The following is a 21183-nucleotide window of genomic DNA, read 5'->3' as shown; positions in this document are numbered from 1 at the left end:
CCGGTCCGCTTTGCACTTAAGAACATATATAAGAATTTGCTCGGGAGAAAGACCAAAGTCCATCTAGTTCGCCTTCCACCACCAGGCAGTGGCTTGACAAGTCATGTCCTGCATATAGTCATGTATATAGTTTGCTGACCGTTGGAGGTCGTTCCTCTGGGGCCTGTTTCACTACTGTGTGAGAGCCTGTTTGACGGGGTCTCTCGTTAGAAGTGTTGGCTGCCTTGGTCTTTCGAAGGTCCGACGCACCTGCACTTGCACTGCCTTTGCGACACCTGGTGGGAACATTTGTACCTCGGAACCAAAAGCCAGGTTGATTGTGTCCGGTGATGCTGGATACAGGGTGGGACCGGGTAAAGGGGAGGGAGATGGCGTTTTCTCGAGCGCTGGCGGTGGCTCCGCTCTCTGAGGGGCTCCGGGCGGCGAGGCTGGGCCTCAGGGCCCTGTGCCAGGCCTCGCTCTTAACCTCCCCGCGGGGCTGGGCTCAGAGTCGGGCTTTGAGCGGCAGAGAGTGGCAGGACGAGCCGGAGGACAAAGAAGCGGAGCTGGAGGATGAGCTGATGAGGTAAAGCGGCAAATAATGCGGTTGAATTCAATACATTATGAACGGGGAGTGAGAGCCTCAAACCTGACAGTGACTTCTCCCTCTCTCCTGAAGGCACTGACTCACACTCAGGACCACAGTTCCCCGCCCGCCCTCCGGTAGCTGCCCGGGTTCTCAGACTGATGGCTGTTCGACAATAACAAATTGCATTTGTATCGTTCCTTTCACGACTGGAGGACGTCCCAAGGCACTGAGCCCTGATCCTGTCTTCCCTTCGCGGATGGTACCTACGTCTCGGATAGTCCGAGCTCATTCACTGGGGATAACCCGCTTTCTAATCCAACTAATAGGAAATAACAATCCTTCGGTGCCTTTCATATTTGGGAGGACACCTCAAAGCGCTTCACGGGATTTAACTGTAAAGTGTAGTGACTGTATTTTGTAAGTGTAATCTTTATCTTCGCAAAACCTTTGAGCATTTTGAAGATCTCTATTAGATCTCCCCCTCCCCCCCTCCTAAACCTACCCTGTCCCAGTGAAAACAGCCAATTTTTCTAGGCTGCCCATATAACTATAATTCCCTAGTATCCAAGGGAACCTCTGTTGTACCCTTTCCATGACTTTGACGTCCTTTTGCAGTGCAAAATACACAGTCAGTATACTCTACAGTAAATCCTGTGAAGTACATTGAAACATCCTCCTGATGGATCATTCCAACTGTCATTGTATTTTCTTTCTCCATTTGCAGAGCTGAGAGACGGAGACGGAAAGCGATTAAGTTGAAGCAAATTCGAGCAGAGTTCGGGTTTTCTGGTCCACCAGAGCGCAGGCTAACACAGGAGGCAATGCAGCAAATCAGGTGAAACAGCTACTGAGAAGCATTATTGTCTAAGGAACAGTTGTCTAAGGAACTTTAATTCAAGATGATCTATTCAACATATTGTTGGGCAGTTTAGTTTACATCTCTTCAGCACACATGTACACATCCACATATCCACCAGCTCCCAGTATCCAACTCCCTGTTTGTCGACCTCCCCAACTCCTTCCTCCATAGGCTGCAGGTCATCTGGAACTCTGAAGCCTGTGTCATCTCCTGCACCAGGCTCTGCGACCCCATCATCCCCATCCTCGCCCGATTTCACTGGCTTCCCATCACACAGGGAATATAGTTCAAGATCCTGGTCCTCATCATCAAAGCCCTCCATGGTCTTGCTCTCCCATACCTCTGTGACCTTCTAACCCCATACCAGCCTGCCCACTTCCTCCGCTCAGTGAGCTGCTTCACCTTGCCCGTCCCACCATTGGCGGGTGGGCCTTCTGTCACTTTGCCCCCACCCTCTGGAATTTCATCCCACAGTGCCTCCATCTCGCCCTCTCAAGACCCATCTCAAGATCCTCTTCTTCAACCATGCCTTCAGTCACCCTCCTTCCCCCATCCCACCCTCCCCGATCCCAACCCCCAACTCGGGTCTGAAAAACTGATTGTCCAGCGCCTTGGGACGTCCTCCCGACAGGAAAGGCGCTATACAAATGTAATTTTGTTGTTGTTCCCTAATTTGGTAATCCGGAAAGCCCTATTCTCCTTTTTGTACCTTTTGCTGCTCTGACTCTAGTCCGCTGCTCGTTCCTCACTCACTCGGTGAAATTATACTTTAATTTTTGGTTACGGTGCACAAAATATTATTCACAATTTTTTAAAAAGTGTGATTAGGATCTGTGATGCATGTCACAGATCCTCTTACAGTCAGAGGTGTAAAGGGAAATGGAGTACATCATTCCCAGCTTGTCTCGCTAGATATCAATCTGTGTAAACGATATTTCATATTCCTGTGGTCCAGGTTTTTGAAGGAGGAGTTCCCGGAGGAGTGGACCATGGAACGATTGGCAGAAGGATTTTCTGTGAGTCCGAATGTTATTCAGAGAGTGCTAAGAAGTAAGTTCATACCTTCTGTAAACAGAGCGCTGAAGCAAAATGCAAAGGCCAAGGCCAATGCAGGACTTCTGAAACTACCAGACAGAGTGAGGCCACAGACTGCCGTGATGGATGTGGGGGACATGACTGCCGTGGCTCCAGTCATTCCTGAGTTGAAACTGAGACTGTCCCAGGGGGTATCATTATCTTCTGAAGTTCTTCGCCGTGCACACAAGCTCCCAGGGCAGGAGGCTGGAAAGGGGGTCCCAGTCCCCATGCTGCCGAGTGGTCTCACACACCTCACTGTTCAGGACAGTCACAGTGACATAAAACCTCCAATTGACACAAAACTTGTAAAGCCTGTGGAGCATGGAGAGAACTCAGCGAGCACCTTCTTCCAGTCTGATAAGGAGCAGTGGGATGGTGAGTCACTGACAGATGAAGTGCTGGAGGAACTTGCGGAGCGCGAAGTTGAAAACTCCATGAATGTTATACGAAAAGGTCTCTCCTTCTATGACCAGGAAGGAAACTTTCTTTATAGAATTCAAACCCGGGATTCATCCGACGACCCTGAAACATGAAACCTAACTTGTGTAGCTAAGTGATGTGTGCATCAGTCCTGCCGCCATTTCATTAGTTTCTTCATGATCTTTACAAGATCAAAAGAAAAAATGCCCCTCCACACTTTCCACCCGCTGCTGCTGTCCCTGATTCCTGGTGGGCAGATGTTAATGGCCGCCTTCTGTTACCTCTCCCACATTATCAGTTCATGTGTGAGCCCAGTTGTCTTGGCTATTCAACTGCTGACCCCAATCCTGTGAATCAGCTGAATCTATTCAACTGCTGACTCCTATCCATCATAGCCCCAGTCCTGTCCTCTTCTGATGTCCTCACACATGCACTTTCCAGATGGGTTCTCTGGATGGCGTTCAAGGAAAAGGAACTCTGGCTGATTTTTCTTCCCCCTATCACAGAGATAAAGAAGCCAACTGGAGCATTGAATGCTGCCCATGCTGAGGTCAGCTAGCTGTGACCTGGAGAACCCGGTGACACTTGATGCAATTAAAATGTTTTTTTTAATGCATATTTGCTTTTTGTTCAACTTTTGGAGATGGAAAGTGAACAATCTGCTCTCACTGTTAGGGGAAGCATTCCTGATGTTGGTGGGCTGATGTTACAGACATGCTGGTTACTGGATGTAATTTGATTTATGTTTGTAAACATTATTTTCACAATATTACAGCTTTTCAACATTAAACCTCCTGTATGCAGGATTTTGCTCAGTTGTCCAATTTCTCAGTTGTAACAGTTAACTCTTTTCATTACTAATTGTCCACATTTCTGTGTAAAAGGATAAATAAATTGTAGATTATGTGGCGTGCGATTAATAAATGATAATAATCCTTGCTTTTGACATAGCAGCTTTGACATCGGTACAACATCTCAAAAGCGGATTTACTGTAAAGTGTAGTGACTGTCTATTTTGTAATCACAATCTAACATTGCTATCGCTCCAGGAACAAGGGTAGAAGCTGCTTTTGAAACCGCTGTACTGCACCTGTTACTCCCTTACGGTGCACTGACCAACTGAAGCATGTGGAACAATGATGATAATTGTATTTAGAAGTACAGTACTGAATTGTGTTCAGTACAAATGATTAACTGTATTCAGAATCCAGAGAATCTGTGTGTGTGTGTGTGTGTGAGCACCATCATTTTCATAGCAGATAATGATACCTGGAGTCCTGCAGCTCAGTGGTTAGAGCACTCGCTTTGCAAGCGAGAGACCTGAGTTCAATTCCAGGCAGAGGGCGAAACCTTGGGCAAGTTTCCTTACTCCACACAGAGCCTAATAATAATCCCTCCAAAAACAATAATAAATTGGTCATTTTCAATCCACGACTGTTTGTGGGACATTGCTGCGCGCAATTGGCTGCCGCGTTCGCCCACAAATATACAGTCAATTCACTTTACAGTGTGTTCTGTGAAGCGCTTTGGGACGTCTTCCCGACGTGAAAAGCGCTATATCAAATGCGAGGATTATTAGGATTATTATTCTCGAAGCCGTCTAAACGAGTGCAATGCTCTGTGCAGTGAGGAGATGTTAACGGTATGTGAATCGCATTTACGACACAGTCAAGAAATATAATAAAGGGGGGACAGACAGACCGACAGAGAGAGAGGGGGAAGCAGATGTCCGCAGCCTTTCCCAGGCTCCGCTGCTCTCTGCGGCGTTGGTTGATCCGCTGTTGCTGATCCGGAAGTGCAATGGGTTCCGATGTGCGGGGAATTCTCGAAGCCGCTGATTTTGCTGCGAAAAAGCACAAAAATCAGCGGCGAAAGGACCCGGAGGGGACCCCGTACATCAACCACCCGCTCGGTGAGGGGAGAGAGAGCCGCCCCCCCCCGCGGGGGTGGGGTGGGGGGGGTGGGGCCATGGGGGGGGGGGGGGGCCATGAGGGGGGGGGGTGGATGGGGTCTATGTGGGGGGGGGGGGGGGGGTGGATGGGGTCTATGTGGGGGGGGTGGGGGGTGGATGGGGTCTATGTGGGGGGGGGGGGTGGGGGGTGGATGGGGTCTATGTGGGGGGGGGGTTGGATGGGGTCTATGTGGGGGGGGGTGGGGGTGGATGGGGTCTATGCGTGGGGGTGGATGGGGTCTATGTGGGGGTGGTGGTGGGGGGTGGATGGGGTCTATGTGGGGGGGTGGGGTGGGGGTGGATGGGGTCTATGCGGGGGGGGGGGGTGGGGGGTGGATGGGGTCTATGTGGGGGGGGTGGGGTGGGGGGTGGATGGGGTCTATGCGGGGGGGGGTGGGGTGGGGGGTGGGTGGGGTCTATGTGGGGTGGGGGCCATGCGGGGGTGGGTGGATGGGGTCTATGCGGGGGGGGGGATGGATGGGGGCCATGTGGGGGGGTGGGGTGGGGGCCATGCGGGGGGGGGGGGCTATGCGGGGGGGGGGGATGGATGGGGGCCATGCGGGGGGGGGGGGGGGCTATGCGGGGGGGGATGGATGGGGGCATGCGGGGGGGGGGGGGGGTTCAGAGAACGGGAACTGGAATGGAAATGAGAAGCGAGAGCAGTTCTCACGAACCCCCATTCCAAACCGAATCGCGTCCCTAACTGAACGCAGTGCGGGTTCTCGCTCACCTGCCCTCCCGGCGGAGGCGGTGTTCGCAAAGGCTTCGGAAGCCCCTCGGTCCGACTTTGAGCTGAAATTCGTCTGTTTTGCAGGTGTTGCACGGATCTTGTCCCACGAGGCAGGGATTACAGACTTAGCTGTTTTACAGGTAAATTAAAAAAATACTCCACGTCAATACGACCCAAGCAAACACCTTGGCGGCTGTTTGTCATCCCTGCACTGGTACCTGTCTGGTTAGGGAGCTTGTGTGTGTGTGTCTGTCTGTGTGTCTGTGTGTATATATATATATATGTGTTTTGCACTTGATATAGCAAAGAAACTTCTCAATTTTTTTTCTACAGTGGATTGGTCCTGGACACCTTCAAGGGATTGGCATTTTTTTTCCCCTCTGGGGATTGGAGACTGGACACCAGGAGAAACACTTCTCTTTCCAAACGTAGTTGGGTCATTGCATCTTTTAACATCCACCTCAACTGGTTCTCAGTTTTTATGAAAAGTAATAACACCCCTCAGTACAGCTCTGGGGTGTCAGCCAGTCTAGGCGGTGAGCTCCAGGTCCCAATGTGTGGCTTGAACCCATATCTTTCCGACTCGGAGGCAAGAGTGCTACCAACTGAGCCAGACTGATTTTACCCATATACACCATTATTTTGTGCATATCAAGTGCAAATCTTATTGCTAGAAAACATTCCCATTTCAGACATTTCAGTGTCAATTTCCAAAACTCCAGATCAGGTACAGTATGGGTTAGATGCAGATTAAGGCTCCCTCTACACGGCCATCCAGCACTACTAGATCATCTACCTTTTCCTAGAGCAATATAACAAGTACCTGGTGATAATTGAGATCTTTCTCCTTCCGTTCTTGCAAAGGCTGCTCTTCTCCATGATACCGTTGAAGATACAGACACAACGTTTGCTGAGATTGAAGAGCAGTTTGGGAGGAAAGTGAGGAGCATTGTTGCAGAGGTGACAGATGACAAATCTCTCCCGAAGCAGGAGCGGAAAGATCAGCAGGTGTTACATGCCCGGAATTGCAGCTACGAGGCGAAGCTGGTGAAACTGGCCGATAAACTTTACAACTTGCGGGATCTAAAACGCTGCGGTCCAACAGGTCAGAGTTGCAGTGTGTTGCACTAGGTCAGAGTTGCAAATTCTTACATGCACCAAGTGATTTTCCCTTTCTCCAAATGGGAACAAGATCAATTGTCGCCTTATCTCAGATAATTCAGCACAGATTTGGCTAGTCCTGGCTTTCAGGACTTAGCTTTGCAATGGACGCTGCATTTCTCTGCATGCACATTTCCCTCTCCTTCCCTCTCCTCGTCCGTTGAAAGTGTCTTACTCCTTCCTCTCTTACGGTAACATGGGCAGTGCTAGTTGCTCTCTCCTCAGTGACCAATATTCACGTGACAGCGTCGATTCTCAATATCAGGAAGGTATTTGATCATGAGGGCATTACAGCCCTGAATCTGTCCTTGCCTGATGGCCATATATACATGCGCGTTTCAACAGGGGCTGTGTGCTGAAGAAAATGATAGACCCATTGCAAGGTCAAGTAACTCAGCATAATCAGAGGATGGAGCCTGTGCATCTTTCCTGCAAGTGGTGGTACTATACTTCTAGAACAACAACTTGTATTTATATAGCATGCTTCACAGGATAGCGATTTTACTCACTCAGCCACTGGAGCGAGCAACCACACTGGGACTTTAAGAACCAACCGAATTTAACTTTTGTACTTACTTCTGGTCTAGGATGGACGGAGGAACGAATTCAAGAGTATTTTGTTTGGGCTTCTCGGGTCATTGCCGAAGTTAGAGGAACCAATCAGCTGCTGGAAAACAAGCTGGACGCACTGTTTAAGGAAAGAGACATTCTCAGTGGCTAGTCAGACTTTGGTCGCACAACTAAAGTGGCACTGGGTTCAACACTGCAAAATTGGAACAAAAATGAAAATCCCTTTAGGAAAGTTTGTACAGCTTATACGTCTGAATGTACTTTCCGGTTTGTTCAGGTGTTACGTTTGCTGCTGTAAATTGTGATTTTTTTTAAACAAAAGAATAAGGCAACTTTTAGTCAAGACAGGTGACTTTTTCTGCGCCTTGTGTTTCATTATTAGGGGACGGGTAATATGTGATTCTAAATGGATGTGGTTTATGCTGAAAATTTTGAATAAATATGAATGTTACCCTATATCTGACTAGTTTACAGTGGCGTGTAGGAGGGGGACAGTGAGGTGTGGGAGAGGAACAAGTGGGGGTGTGAGATGAGGGGGAGGGAGCAGTGAGGTGGGAGAGGAGTAAGTATGGGAGGGGGCAATGGGGTGGGGGTGTGGGAGGGGGAGGGAGCAGGGGTAAGGGGGCAGTGGGGTGTGAGGGTAAAGAGGGAGTGGGGGGGGTATGGGGGGAGGGGGCAGGGTGTGTGGGAGTGGTTGTTGGGGGGAAAGCGTCTCGTTGCTAGGGGACAGCAATCGGAAGTGGTTGCCGATGACCCCGGATGTGCTCGGCGGTTGCCCCGCACAAAGATGGCGGAGCGATGGGACGCCCCGGACCTCCCCGACTTCAGTATCTTAAAACGGTTGGCGAAGGACCAGCTGGTCTACATACTGGAGCAGGTCAGTGAGGGGCCAACGCCGGGGCCTCGGACCCGAGTCTCACATCCTCTGGCCGGGGCCTGGGTCGCTGGGTGACCCCCGGAGAGGGAGGGAGTGGCCCGGAGGCGGGTGTAATGTGGAGCTGACAACTCCCCGAGTTCCCAAGGTTTACAGCTCCAGCCGGTTATAAACCTGACCCTGAGCTCTGACACAGCCTCTTATCAGCAGCCAGAGTCCTGACCTCACCCGGCCAGGAGTGACAGACCCTCATCTTCAGCCCAAGCGGTGGGACAATACAATGCAATACAATACCATACAGTGGAATGAATTCGGGTTTGATTTTGTTATATTTACAATTCAATTTCCTGCCCCCCATCCTTTCCAACTGCGTCCCACGCTGCCTTTGCCTCGCTCCCCGCACCCCAGCTAATTCAACGCCCTTCTCGAGACCCTCCTCTTCGACCGTGCCTTCGGTTACCCTCCTACCCACTGCTACCCTGCCCTCCATCCCTCCTGATCCCAACCCTCAACTCGGGTGCAAATCCTTGACTGTCCAATGCCTTGGGACGCCCTCCCGACGTGAAAAGCGCCATGCAATACAAATGCAATTTGTTGTTTGTTATTGTTGCACAATTCGTTATGTCGAAAGATTTCTATTGCCGAGTTTTCTGTGCTAAATTATTTAATGTGTAATAATTCTCTTGGGTGCGTGGGAGAAATTCAGAGCCAGGAAACAAAAGACGTGGGATCAGGCTGGAACATGGGAAGAGGAGCAGCACTGGTTGGGTTGCATTTGGAGCTAAATGTGGCGGCAATTTATTTAATGAGAAATGAGTCTCGTGATAATAATTTTCTTGTTTCCAGATTTACAGTACATTACACATTTGCAAAATATGACTGTCTTGAATAGTTTTGTTATGTGCATTGCTCTTGCAGATTATAAAAGCCGTTTTTGTTGACAGTTGTTGATAGACCCCGAGAAATAGACTGGCAAACTCAGAGAGAAATCTTTCCCATTCCTTCTTGCACCCACTGGAACAGGTCCATGTTTAGAGGAGTTTAAATGCTGAATAAAAACTCTCCATGCCCAATAAATTAAGGAGTCTTTTGTACATGGTCTGATTCAGAGTAAAACAAGTAGGGCTGTAATAAGTCTGGATGAAAAAGCAAAGTAGTCCAGAAAGCTGAAAATTGGAAATGAAACCCAGAAAATGTTAGACATACACAAAGGTTATGTCTGCACCAGAAATAGAAAGAGGTTAATTTGCGCGTGATTTCCTCATCAGAACCAACATACGTGGGCATCAGAAAGCGCTTCATAAAATTGGAGAGGGAGCGTACAGCCTGACTTTAATAATTGTGTATCAGCAAGTTAGTGAATATGAGATGGGTAGCCAATTCATTTGAATTTTGGTGTGAATTTAGAATCTATTGCAAGAGTATTAGAATAATTCTTCAGCTTTGCATTCTGTTGGACTGTGCTTCTTTTCAGCTGCCGGGGAAGAAGGATTTGTTTATCGAAGCAGATCTGATGAGTCCTCTTGACCGCATTGCAAATGTCTCCATTCTGAAGGTAGGACCCTAACTGCATGTCTGTGTGTGAAAATGTGTCCCATTTCAATACGTAAATGTTAGGCTGGGTTTTACCTTCAGGTGTAGATGCCAATAAATGTCAATTGCTGATATTTTTATATTACAGCAACATGATGTGGAGAAGTTGTACAAGATGGACAACAAGCTGGTTCAGGGAGTGAGTGATCAGTGAGTATCTCAAAGCTCTGTGGTGCAGTGAGTATCAGACCTGCTTGGGAGGACTCAGTGAGTATTACTACTGATGTGGGAGGAGTGGATGAGTTTTGGCTGGTATACGCAAGGAGTCTTGTCAATTCCATATGTGGATGTGGGAGGAGACAGTGAGCATCTGCTGTACTGATTTGCAAGAGACCACGGTGAGTTGAGTTGGCAGCACGAAGACTGAGAAGAAGGTCTCCTCCCTGCTCCAGGACACCTGTAGATTTTTTGTATAATGCAAGCTGCCAGTTGTGTTGTGATGGGTGACTCATTGTCAGTGGTTCCCTGTTGCTTAGTGTAACTGCTTCTTTCACAGACTATGCTTTCTCGTTCGACCTCGGATTTCCAGTGTGAAGCATATAGCAGGTTTGACAGTATCCACTAATTTTTTGCTTAAGTGCTTTTCTAATTCTCTGACTGTCTTTATCGCCGTCTTATGTTCCTTCTGTGTTTCCCTATGGTCCTCTCCCTCCCTTTTCCTTCTCTATTCTGTTTATGATTTGGCTATGTTTCCATGTTTTATTATCTTAACCATAAACATTCATCTGGAGTAGGCTGCACTGTACTCTCTCATTTTTGTGTTTCTCTGAATTGTTATTGCAAATTGTAAAAAAAGACACTTCATATATGTTCAGTTGAACATCAACGATTAATTTGGTCATTTGGAAGACAGAGAGTTTTCTGGGTGACATTCTCCCTCTTCACATTCTCCAATAAACGGATTAATTATTTATTGGGGAATGCTGGTTGTTTAACAGTCAATACATTAACTCACTGTGTCAAGCTCTTTGGTAAGATGAAGCTCTGTAATATCACAGGCAGAGGTTGATTTATTTATTTAATACTTAACGAAATCCTCTTCTTCCAGAGATTGTGAATGCTGACAAAGCAATTGGAAGATTACGCAAGTACAAGATTATTTTCAGCCCTCAGAAGGTGAGTGGAAAGAGTAGGAAGAACAAAATGTCAGACAAGGCTAGGAGGCAGGAGAGAGAACCTGCAACATAGAGCCATAAAAGTTTATAGCACAAAGGAAATAATTTGACTCGTACCTACGTTCTCTTTCTGAAAGAGCCATCTGCTCAGTCCCCTTTTCCTACCTTTTTCCGACACGCTTTTATAATTCTCTTTTACAGATAATTATTGAATTCCTTCTTAAGAGCTAATATAGATTCTGCCTCAATCACTGGTAGCGTATTCCACATCATAACTGTACAAAAATCATGTCTCCTAATCTCTTTCTTTGCTCTTTTGGTAATTGCCTTATATCTAAATTTGGACCTCTAGTTACTGACTCAATGACCAGTAGAAATAATTTTTTCCTATTTATACTATTAAAACCCCTCATCATTTTAAAAATGTCTATCCCTGTTTTAGGGAAAACAGTCTCAGTTCTTCATGACCCTTCTCATAGATAAAACGCATTATCCTTGGACTCTTCCTTTTGAATCTCCACTGCACCCTCTTTATAGTCTTGACATCCTATAGTGGGGTGTCCAAAACTGGGCACTGTGCTCCAAATGTGGCTTAACTCATGATTTGTACACTTTACCGTTAGTCTTTGTTTTTATGTTTTATGTCCCTATTTATAAAACCCAGATAGCTTTTTTTCACAGCTTTGTCAGCTTGCCCTCCTGCCTTTAAAGATTTATCTATTTTAAATATCAAGGATCTCCTTTGACCATTGTTTTGTGTGTGTGTAAGAGGGAGAGATGACTGGCTGAAAGAGTCTTGCGAGAAATAATGTGTAGGAGCAGACTAGAATGCTCATCCATATTCTCTCTTGTAGTTTTACATGTGTGAGACTGTTCTGGAGGAGGAGGGAATCTTTGGAGGTAAGCCTGTCCTCACCTACTATTTTCCTCCCTTCTATTCCACCTCTTTCTATCCTCAGCTAGAGCATTTTAGGTGGGAGGGATGGTGGAGGGCTTTGGTTATGCTTCAGCTCCGTGGCCATCTGTGTTTTGTCAACATCTATCAGAATTGGCTGCCGCGTTTCCCCCCCCAAAAAAAATGTAGTTAATTCACTTTACAGTATATTCTGTGAAGCGCTTTGAGACATCTAGAAGACGTGAAAAGTGCTATATCAAATTCAACGATTATTACTATAGAAGAGAGCAAGGTCACTGAGTCTGTCAGCTAAGATGTAACTGATATAGGAACACACATCTGCAGGAATTTGTTGGGGGAAAAATAAAAGTAAAAATAATAAGTAACAGAAGATTTCTGTTTCATATTGTCACTGATAATTGGACTGTGCTTTACATTGTCTGATTTTAGATGTGACCATTGATGAATGGGCCTTTTACCTGCTTCCGTTGGATGATGACATTATCAGCATGGAGCTGCCTGAGTTTTTTCGGGATTATTTTCTGGTAAGTGGATAGGACACCAGAAGAATTTCTCTCTCAGACCTGTGCAGACTAGATAGCCCATTGCAGGGGAGCTTAATCTGTATCTAACAGTCTGTACCTGACCTGGTAGAGGTGCCTGAAATGCTATGTTTACATCCCTGTTAGTATTTCCAACTGCTTCATGTGTCTTTTCTCAGGAAGGCGACCACCGGTGGATCTGTACAGCAGCAAAAGCACTGCATGTATTGCATTCATTGTTTGGGCCATTTACAAGGACTTATGGCATCGGCAGGTGTGCTAAGGTAAAAAAAATGAGGTGAATTATTACCAGAGTAGCAACTGAAATATACATCTAATTCTGATACTGTAATGATTGTTGCATTTGATATTATCACACTGAAATGTCTCAAAATGCTTCACATAGTTTTTTGTAAAGTATAGTGACTGTATTTGTAAGGATAATTGTAGACTTACTTGAACTTATAGTACTAACAGCCAAAGTGTTCAGTAAAATATGGGAACACGTACTTCCATTGAATGTTCTGCTTTTGTATTGGTATTGTTGAGCATTTTTTTTGCTTAGAATTTTCTCCCCTCTTGTCATGGAGATGTTGACTTATACCAGAATCTGATTCCACTCATGCTGGTACCTCACTCCAGGTTCATTTGTAAACCTAGACAGTGAGTGGCAATAGGATATTTGATTCGTGGGGGGAGGCTTTGATCCTGCTACCAGCCAATGTACACACATACTGGCTGCTCGCCCTTGCCAGCAGATGTCACTGGGTAAGTCAAACAACGGAAACTGGATGTGGAACCTTCCCAATTAAACACAGAATCAATTGTTAAATGTCAGGTACGCCCCAAAATATTGGATGCCAAGTAGGCTGGTCACAAAACATCTGAATCTCTGTCCAATTGCCTTTGGTGAGTTGATGTTTAAGGTACGCTCTGATTCCTTCAGATGACCCATCAGGTTTGGAAACAGATTGTGGAGGACACAGATGAGATGAAACAATGCCGGGCTGAGATTGGACGTGCTTTCTTCATTGACCGAGGTATTTATTCAAGAAGCAGAAAGTTCACATGATCAACAATAGCAAATTCTCTGTGTTTTCCAATTGTGAACCATGAATCCTTCGGGTTGAGCGTGTCTAAGTTTGGTCCTCTGGAGCGTTCTTAGCCCTATAGTAAGTAGATTATGTTTATCTCAGTCTTCAGCAGAGAATGATTTTTTGCGGACTGTGCTTGGTTTACAGATGTGGATTACGTGACACCCATGTGTTCACAGGTTGTGTATGAGGGTCTCATGGACGATATATTCAGAATTAAATGCGGTACGTCACTCTCTGGGTCAGTGTTTCGAGCCAATTTCACTGAAGCTGGAATAATGTTTGTTGAAAGATTGCTCTCCCTTTCCTGGTTTTGGTGGCCTATAAACAAGACAGTTTTTTTTTAATGTATTTAAATTTTGACCACTATTTGTTTTCCGTCCTATAAATCATCAGCATTGCAATCGAAACATTTCTTAGAGCTGACACATTTCTATAATATGTTTACCGCGTAGAATGGTTGACTTGACAGTAATGTCCATACATTCCTTGGACTGATTAGGATGATTCTTTGAGTTTGACACTGTTTAGAATAAAAGGTGTTCAGAAAAGGAACTGGTATTTTATTAATGCAAATTTCAGGGAGTGTGGAGTTTGGTCCAGACGTCACGTCGTCAGATAAGAGTGTGAAGGTGCTGCTGAACTCTCAGGACAAGGTGAGCATGAGAGCCAATAAAAACTTAACACAGATGAAGTACCTAATGACCATTTTTCTAATTTCTACATTGCTAACATGTTCAATTCTTTCCTTGTGTGTTTTTGGGTGTCGCTATTTAAAATGCTGGGCCTCTTTCAGGTTTTCAAAGAGATTCGGGATGAGCATTTCTCCAACGTCTTTGGATTTTTGAGCCAAAAAGCGAAGAAGCTCCAGAAACAGTATGATGTGAGTCACAACCTGGGAAGGGGGTCAGTTTAGAGTGCAGCTCTCTGAGGGGATGGGTGTGTTGAGTGTCGTACCATCAGACTTTCAATGTAAATGTAGTTTTATTGTGCACTGCAGAGGCTACAGTAGTCTGCAGTGACTATTGCTTCCCTTTTAGATTGAGTGCTGTACTTTGGAAAGAATCCCATGATGATTTTTTTTTAAAAAAGCTGTGGGGTTTCCATTAGTTGATTACTTGTGGTGGCATATTATTGGGTCTGTTGTGCTAGTGCTTGAGAGGAGGAACAAAATGGTGTAGGACTCCTACTCCTGATCTTTATTCAGTGACTGCTGTTGGATGGTGCAGGAATGAGCGTGGATGTTGGAGGATTTGGTTGTGACGTCAAACCACCTAGCCATACTTACTGTCTAAGTTTGCATCTAAAGAATGAGCAAGGTGCCTGCAGAAGCCAGTGTCGACACCTTCAGGGAAGGAGAGAGTAAAAACTAGAAAAGAGTTCAATGGCCATGTAAGGGAATTTGATCTCTCTGCATACTGTAGACTGAACTTCACATCACCTCATGTTTTTCCTGTTACATCCAGAAACGTCAAGGCATGGACATTAAACAGATGAAGGACTTTGTTTCTCAGGAGCTGAAGGGTCTCAAGCAGGAGCATCGATTGCTGAGTCTTCGTAAGTACCTGAGTGCCTTCAATTCTGAGTAAGAATACCTTTTCAATTAGCCAATAAACCAAGGTCCATCTGACTGTTCAGTTGGCTGTTAAAGGACCCACTGACCCAAATTAATTGGCCAAATTTTTAATTTAAAATAATGTTGAATATGCCTATTCACCATATTCTGTTTTTTGACTTGTTAAAATTGAAAACATTTGACGGAGATTACATTTGTACAAAATCTCTCGATTGACATTTTATCCGTTTCCTTTTTCTGTAGATATCGGGGCGTGTGAGTCCATTATGAAAAGAAAGACGAAGCAAGACTTTCAGGAACTACTGAAATCGGAACATGGTACAAATTGGCCACATCAGCCAGTCACACAGAAATACCACTGACTGACCAGGGTAGTCTGAGAGCAGGGTGATTGACTGGGGGAGTCTGAGAGTTATTGACTGATTGGGGAACTATAAGGTCTGTTTGAACTTGGGTAACCAGGAAGGGTGCTGGAGTCATTTAATAAACTGCTTGATGTATAATGAGAAGGCAGTAGAATGGGTATACTTAATAGATAAAGTCAAATAGGCCAAGGGGCCTTCTTCATTCCAACCTCTTTGATGAACTGACTTATTCTCTATTATATCTCTCCTGAACGATTGAGTAAAATGCACTTTCTCATATGCTATGTGTCATGTGCAACTTATGTGTGGCTTCTGTGAGTCACCTGTTGTATTTGGGTTTGAATACTAGTCCTGTTCTCTGATTGATTGATCCATCTTATTTTCTTCTTCCTCTCCTTGCCAGGATTACTTGAAGGATTTGAGATTCGGGAGAGCATCAGCTGTACAGAGGAGCACATAAACAGACAGGTAAGTGCAGTGAGGGCTACTTATGTGAACAATGTCAGCAAAATGTGAATACAGTCAGTAGTGGGCCTTTGTTAGCCTTGGCTGGTAATGTAGAGATATCCCTGTCACACACAAACAATTGAAGAATTAAATAAGGATGTCAGTGAGCAGTTGAACTGATGCTGATGGGATGGGTATCTAGTCTAAGGCTCAACCACTCAACAGTAGTCATCAATGAGCGCATATCAATCCTGGATAAGGGATATAATTTTCATGGCATCTGCTAAAAAAAAATGTTGTAGTTGCAGAAGGCACTCAATGTCCTAGCTTAAAATGCCAAGAATAAGCTTGAGTTAAGTAAAATATTCTGTGCTTTGATAAAAAATGTGTTAATGTTTTAGATTGAGATCCCTGTATATCCTCATTTCCCACAGACATTGTATTGGTATTTCCAGCGCTTTGGGACATCCTCCTGATGTGAAAGGCGCTATACAAATGTAATTTGTTGTTATTATGACCCTAATCTTGAGTGATTCAATTCTGTTATAGATTTCTCCAATTGAGAGTCTTCGGTTGATATGCCTTCTTTCTTTGACTGAAAACGGTGAGTCTGAAATATTCAAACACTTTAGAAACACTTGCCAAACTTTCCTGATGGCTGTTAGTAAAGCTACTGCCTAGGGTTGTACTGAACCATGAGAAAGACACAGATTTGAACCAGGTGTATGCTGATGTAGCTGATCCAAGCCACATCAGTATTGGGAGTAAAACATAGCCTCAATGTCCCTGGTTTAGAGAGGGGAGAAATCAGATGGCAATCCCTCTCCAGACACTCTGGTGGAAAATTGTGTGGCGTATACGCAAGCGAGTGTCAGGCAATAGACAGGATCAGGCTCAACTATGAACAAGTGGCTGCAGTCGTGAACATAAAGTCAAAAATTAACCAAACATTGTCACTGGATGATTCCTAACTGATCTCTTGAATTTCTCTTTTGCCCGATTTAGGTTTGATTTCCAAAGATTATCGTTCATTGAAAACTCAGTATCTGCAGGTATGTGGAAAAAAATGCTAAAGTTGTAATCCAGGTCGAAATCTTTTGGGAGTATTTTTTTTAATCATTGAGATAAAGACCAGCTGTGGAGTACTTACTGACCTTCGTATTGAATGAGAGCACACTCTCAGCGTGGACAGTGCGTGAAGTGCTAAAACTGGCTTCAACTCCCCCCGGATTTGCCAATGTGCATGCTTGGTGTGGGCTGTTGTCTATCCCTGAGTTGTGACGGCTTATTTTCTATGTCCCTCCAGAGTTATGGCTGTTCGCACATCCTGACTTTTAACAATCTGAAGCGAATCGGACTCCTGACAGAGCAGCAGCCGGGAGAGACCCTGACTGCAGTGGAGAGCACAATGGGCAAACTTGTAACGGACAAAACAGTTGGTAAGTTTCGCTCATATTATTTCTCGGATAGCACCAGGTTCATTCCCTGAGTTAAGCTGATCTCAATGTGGCAGCGATTGGAGCTACATTTGCCTTCAATGGTTCAAGGAGGAGAAAAATCAATCTCCACATTTCTTTCTTGGGTCATATATGTTCTCTGGTCAACTTTTCTGCCAGCTTGTAGCCCTGTTTATTCCTGCCTCAGTAAATTGTCAGCTCTAAATCCTGATTCTGCTGCCTTTTTGCTGATTGTTTTTGCTGGTTACAGATTAAAATACTCATTTTTTTTTCAGGAAAATTGACGGATGCTTTTTCATCTCTGGCGAGGAAGAGCCATTTTCGGGCCCTGAGTAAAAAGCTAAATCTGGTAAGGGACCGTAACACAACAGATAAAAGATCATCATGCATAAATAATTCCACAGTGTTTCAATGGGTGCGCAATTCCACATCATTGAACTCATCCCTTGCAGATCCCTCGGATTGAGGAAGAGTACGACCTGAGGGTACCGCGGGACATGGCCTACATCTTTGGTGGTGCTTACATTCCCATGGGCTGCAGGATTATTGAACAGGTGGGTTTTGTCCTATCCAGGACCCAGCAGCACAGGGCAGTCACTCAGAATAATGACATGACCCATGTCTTAGTTTAACTGGACAGCTTTTGCATTGGGCTGAACCGATTTATTGCAGTAGGAGGTATCCAGTAATTCTTGTTTTGTACCATTTTATCTGTCATCCTATCCCTGTGTAGCTATATCCCTTCTATGGCTGTTTCCTGTTCTGTGTAATAATAATAATAATCCTTGCATTTGATATAGCGCTTTTCATGTCGGGAATGTGTCTCTGTATCTTCGCAGGTATTGGAGCATGACAGCTGGACCGGACTGGAAGATGTGACACGTTTGCTGAATGGCAATGAGTTTATCTCCACTGGTAAGTGAGCAGATCAGGGATTTATAGATGTGATTAGAATGTAGAGTTGTATTGAGTGCCCCAACCCGTGGTGTTTTGTTTACTCCCACCCCACCCCGACTAAATGCTGTCCAGACTAACCAATTAGGATCACAGCATATTGATAAGGCCAACATTGAAATCTGTTATTCACTATTGTGCAATGGGAGACTTCTTAGCAATCAAAATATTGATAATAAAGATTAGTTTAAGGAGGGATAAATTTGTCACAGCATTATGCTCACTGCAGAAGATAGCACATATATATATGGACATTAGAGAGGGAGAAACAGGGTTGTAGAGAGTAAAATCAGTAGCAACTCCCTCATTGATCACGGCAAGAAAATATATGGACGTAGACACTGGGTGAGATGCAGGGCAAGCTCAGCTATGATACTTACATCACAAAAGATTCAATAGACACGCGTCTATAGACGCACATGGGGTCCAGGCTTGCACACGAAAATGCCCTCTAGAGTGTGGTACTGGAGGTCAATTGGAACGGAACCTCAGCAAAGAAGTGGAAGGAATGAAGGAAATAGTTGATTTATTAAGCAGCTCTGAGGGCGAGGATGTTGTGCTGGAATTAGGTGGCTAATAATGTTTAAAATTTTTACCGTGTTTTTCCAGAAGGATCATCTGACACATCAGCGTCTTCCAGTGCTCAGCGACTTATTCTGCTGTTTTTTCTGGGGGGTTGTACTTTCTCAGAGATTGCAGCACTGAGATTTCTGGGCAAAGAAAAAGGTAATGAGAGCTAGTTATTCTGATTAATCTGTATACAATTAGAAAATGGGGAGTTTTCTCCTGAGTGTACTTGTTAAAAGTGTACGCAAACTGCCATGAAGTAAATGACCAATTCATCAGGAGGATTGATCACCAGTCTGACTTGAAAAGGAGTAGATATTATGTATTCTGACTTTAGGAATTAATAGCCCAACTTGGTCTTTCCTGGTTAATGAATTCAAGACATTTCTTGACAACAGAAATTTAATAATGTCATAATTGTCTCTCTCTACACAGTTTCTCTGACTATTCCTGACTTCTCTGCCTTCCCACAGGATGGAAATTTGTTTTTGTCACAACAGCAATCACAAACAGCGCTCGAATGCTCGAATCCATGCTGGAAACCAGTTCCTGAAAATCCGCATGGTGTTTCCGAAGTTCTGTTCTGTACAGAGAAAAAAACAAGGTGTACCGTGCTAAACTTGGTCAGAAAGATTGAAAAAAAGAAAAATCTTATTAAGCTGCTTGGCAGAAATACTCAAGCAAATGGTGGATTGAAATTTCTTTTCATTTATTAATGAACAGTGTAAGATTTGTGATTCAGGTGAGAGAGAGAAAATGTAGGGTCAAATTGGAACTAGGGTATCAAACGACGTTTGGATGATGTAATATTTCAATTTCTGTACAGAAAATAATCTTGATACAACGTGGATGTTAAGTGTCTAGTTTGAAGATGTGAAGTGCTTGTATTTTGTCAGGAATATCTGGTTTGTTTGTCTCATCTGTAAATAATCGTGATTCTTGTATAAACAATGTGTTTAAGGTAGTGTCTTCATTTTAGTTTCATCTCCTACTATTTCTCCCTTCCTCTCCTGAAGGCACAAGGTTGGGTGAGGCTGACTGTGATGGCCTTTGTGGCTGAATATCGTAGGAATTAGGAGCAGGAGTAGGCCATTCAGCCCCTCGAGCCTGCCTCAGAGTCTCATTGCAGACTGGCTAAGATATCGGCGGGTGATTGTCACCATATCCCCATCGCGGCAGTCCCTTTAGAAGAGGAGGGAAGAAACTGGATGGGGAAGAATTTTAAAAATATGTATATATACTGTATCTCAAAATATAGTCAATTCACTTTACAGTATATTCTGTGAAGCGCATTGAGATGTCTCTAAGGCGCTATATCAAATGCAAGGATTATTATTATCTCAAGCCGGATTATGTGAAATTGATGCATTTCCTACGGTTATTCTGACATAACTACCTTAAACATTCCAACTTTTTGTCAGTTTGATAATCAACTGTGAAACGGCATTTTGCACTGATCTATGTGTTTGTGTAAATATTGTATAATAAAACTATTGGAGAACTTGCTTTAACGGGTGCTTGTTTAAAAATTAGAGTAAGGTAAATGGTTATGGGTTCAATCTATTTTGGGTAATTGTGAAACACTTTGAGTCGTTGCAATGCGATAAGCACAAGTTAGTTCATTTGAGGTGTTCCTTTTATGTGAAAGGCATTATAGTAAATATAAGTTTTTGTTTCTTCAATGCCCACATTTTACATATGAAGATGAATATTTAGATTATGAGATAAAAGTCCTTTTTCTGTCTTGTTTTCTAACCACCAAACTGACAGGACACAGGAACAGAAAGAAGTGAGTCATTCAACCAATTGAACAGGCATACTGACTTGCTTATCCATAGGTTTTAACATTGAGCCCCGATCATTAATTTCAATAGTTTGACTGGAAGGCGAGGAACATTTTGCACCCACTTCTGCCGTTAATTGAAATCCAACACTGATGCATTATCACAGGTACAGCAGATTGTAGATTTTACCAAGTTGTACAAGATTTCTAAAGTCATCCCGATCAGTTTCCTTTCGCCCTGCGCGAGCCGGCGTGGAATTTTCCCCATCAGGTTCTCCGTTCGGATTTCAATGTTAATTTTCTTTTAAATTCCCGTCTTGGCCAGGAATGTAAGCCAAAGGTCCGGGACTGGTTTCGAAAAACCTGTTTGCCAACGAGCCGGGCCGTGGAGAAAGTCAGGTTTTGCGATGGTTTTCGCATTAATAAAAAAAAACGTAGTATCGGAGGCGCCTGAAAGTGCATTGTGTCGGAAAATTTGCTTTCGGGTGTTTTTTTTAAAAAAAAAACCCCCAATAGTCTTGACATTTTTTTCCAATCGTTGGTGGTAGATGTCCGAGTTGAAGAATAATAATAATAATAATCCTT

General features: G+C 44.4%; 3 protein-coding genes and 1 long non-coding RNA gene across 5 annotated transcripts; 3 read left to right on the top strand and 1 right to left on the bottom strand.

Moving 5' to 3' along the window:
- The first annotated feature begins 321 nt into the window (after positions 1 to 321).
- ngrn (neugrin, neurite outgrowth associated) lies at positions 322 to 3728 on the top strand. The gene is made up of 3 exons (XM_007908542.2): positions 322 to 565; positions 1293 to 1403; positions 2383 to 3728. The coding sequence occupies exons 1-3, from the start codon at positions 330 to 332 to the stop codon at positions 3035 to 3037; spliced, it is 1002 nt and encodes a 333-aa protein (XP_007906733.1). The 5' UTR covers positions 322 to 329; the 3' UTR covers positions 3038 to 3728.
- A 930-nt stretch (positions 3729 to 4658) lies between these two features.
- Positions 4659 to 7748, top strand: hddc3 (HD domain containing 3). Its single transcript, XM_042343017.1, has 4 exons — positions 4659 to 4836; positions 5690 to 5745; positions 6470 to 6710; positions 7354 to 7748. The coding sequence occupies exons 1-4, from the start codon at positions 4725 to 4727 to the stop codon at positions 7485 to 7487; spliced, it is 543 nt and encodes a 180-aa protein (XP_042198951.1). The 5' UTR covers positions 4659 to 4724; the 3' UTR covers positions 7488 to 7748.
- Positions 7749 to 8112: 364 nt separating this feature from the next.
- Positions 8113 to 20321, top strand: vps33b (VPS33B late endosome and lysosome associated). The gene is made up of 23 exons (XM_007908526.2): positions 8113 to 8213; positions 9685 to 9765; positions 9892 to 9953; positions 10300 to 10349; positions 10852 to 10919; positions 11773 to 11818; positions 12264 to 12358; positions 12535 to 12639; positions 13302 to 13395; positions 13597 to 13674; positions 14032 to 14105; positions 14246 to 14332; positions 14916 to 15006; positions 15269 to 15343; positions 15794 to 15858; positions 16387 to 16441; positions 16843 to 16889; positions 17144 to 17276; positions 17570 to 17643; positions 17747 to 17848; positions 18134 to 18209; positions 18858 to 18974; positions 19289 to 20321. Exons 1-23 carry the CDS (start codon positions 8124 to 8126, stop codon positions 19366 to 19368), a joined length of 1845 nt encoding a protein of 614 aa, XP_007906717.1. The 5' UTR covers positions 8113 to 8123; the 3' UTR covers positions 19369 to 20321.
- On the bottom strand, positions 13756 to 18891 carry LOC121850582. Of its 2 annotated transcripts, none has more exons than XR_006085668.1 (3): positions 18845 to 18891; positions 15714 to 15830; positions 13756 to 13770 (listed from the first exon to the last, which is right to left on the bottom strand). It is a non-coding gene; the product is annotated as an uncharacterized LOC121850582 (long non-coding RNA). The 2 variants fall into 2 exon arrangements; XR_006085667.1 differs by lacking the exon at positions 18845 to 18891 and adding an exon at positions 18629 to 18809.
- Positions 20322 to 21183: the final 862 nt, after the last annotated feature.

The sequence above is a fragment of the Callorhinchus milii genome, unplaced genomic scaffold (assembly GCF_018977255.1).
Source record: "Callorhinchus milii isolate IMCB2004 unplaced genomic scaffold, IMCB_Cmil_1.0 Scaffold22, whole genome shotgun sequence".
Classification (NCBI taxonomy): Eukaryota; Metazoa; Chordata; class Chondrichthyes; order Chimaeriformes; family Callorhinchidae; genus Callorhinchus; species Callorhinchus milii.
Note: the sequence above shows the minus strand (reverse complement) of the source record. Positions and strands in the feature narration are given on the sequence as shown.

Coding starts and splice junctions, on each gene's coding strand:
- hddc3 (XM_042343017.1), top strand. CDS start 4,725: ATGGGTTCCGATGTGCGGGGAATTCTCGAAGCCGCTGATTTTGCTGCG. Junction 4,837..5,689: donor GTACATCAACCACCCGCTCG/GTGAGGGGAGAG, acceptor TCTGTTTTGCAG/GTGTTGCACGGATCTTGTCC. Junction 6,711..7,353: donor AAAACGCTGCGGTCCAACAG/GTCAGAGTTGCA, acceptor CTTCTGGTCTAG/GATGGACGGAGGAACGAATT.
- ngrn (XM_007908542.2), top strand. CDS start 330: ATGCTGGATACAGGGTGGGACCGGGTAAAGGGGAGGGAGATGGCGTTT. Junction 566..1,292: donor CTGGAGGATGAGCTGATGAG/GTAAAGCGGCAA, acceptor CTCCATTTGCAG/AGCTGAGAGACGGAGACGGA. Junction 1,404..2,382: donor GAGGCAATGCAGCAAATCAG/GTGAAACAGCTA, acceptor CCTGTGGTCCAG/GTTTTTGAAGGAGGAGTTCC.
- vps33b (XM_007908526.2), top strand. CDS start 8,124: ATGGCGGAGCGATGGGACGCCCCGGACCTCCCCGACTTCAGTATCTTA. Junction 11,819..12,263: donor GGAGGAGGGAATCTTTGGAG/GTAAGCCTGTCC, acceptor GTCTGATTTTAG/ATGTGACCATTGATGAATGG. Junction 17,644..17,746: donor TGAGTAAAAAGCTAAATCTG/GTAAGGGACCGT, acceptor CATCCCTTGCAG/ATCCCTCGGATTGAGGAAGA.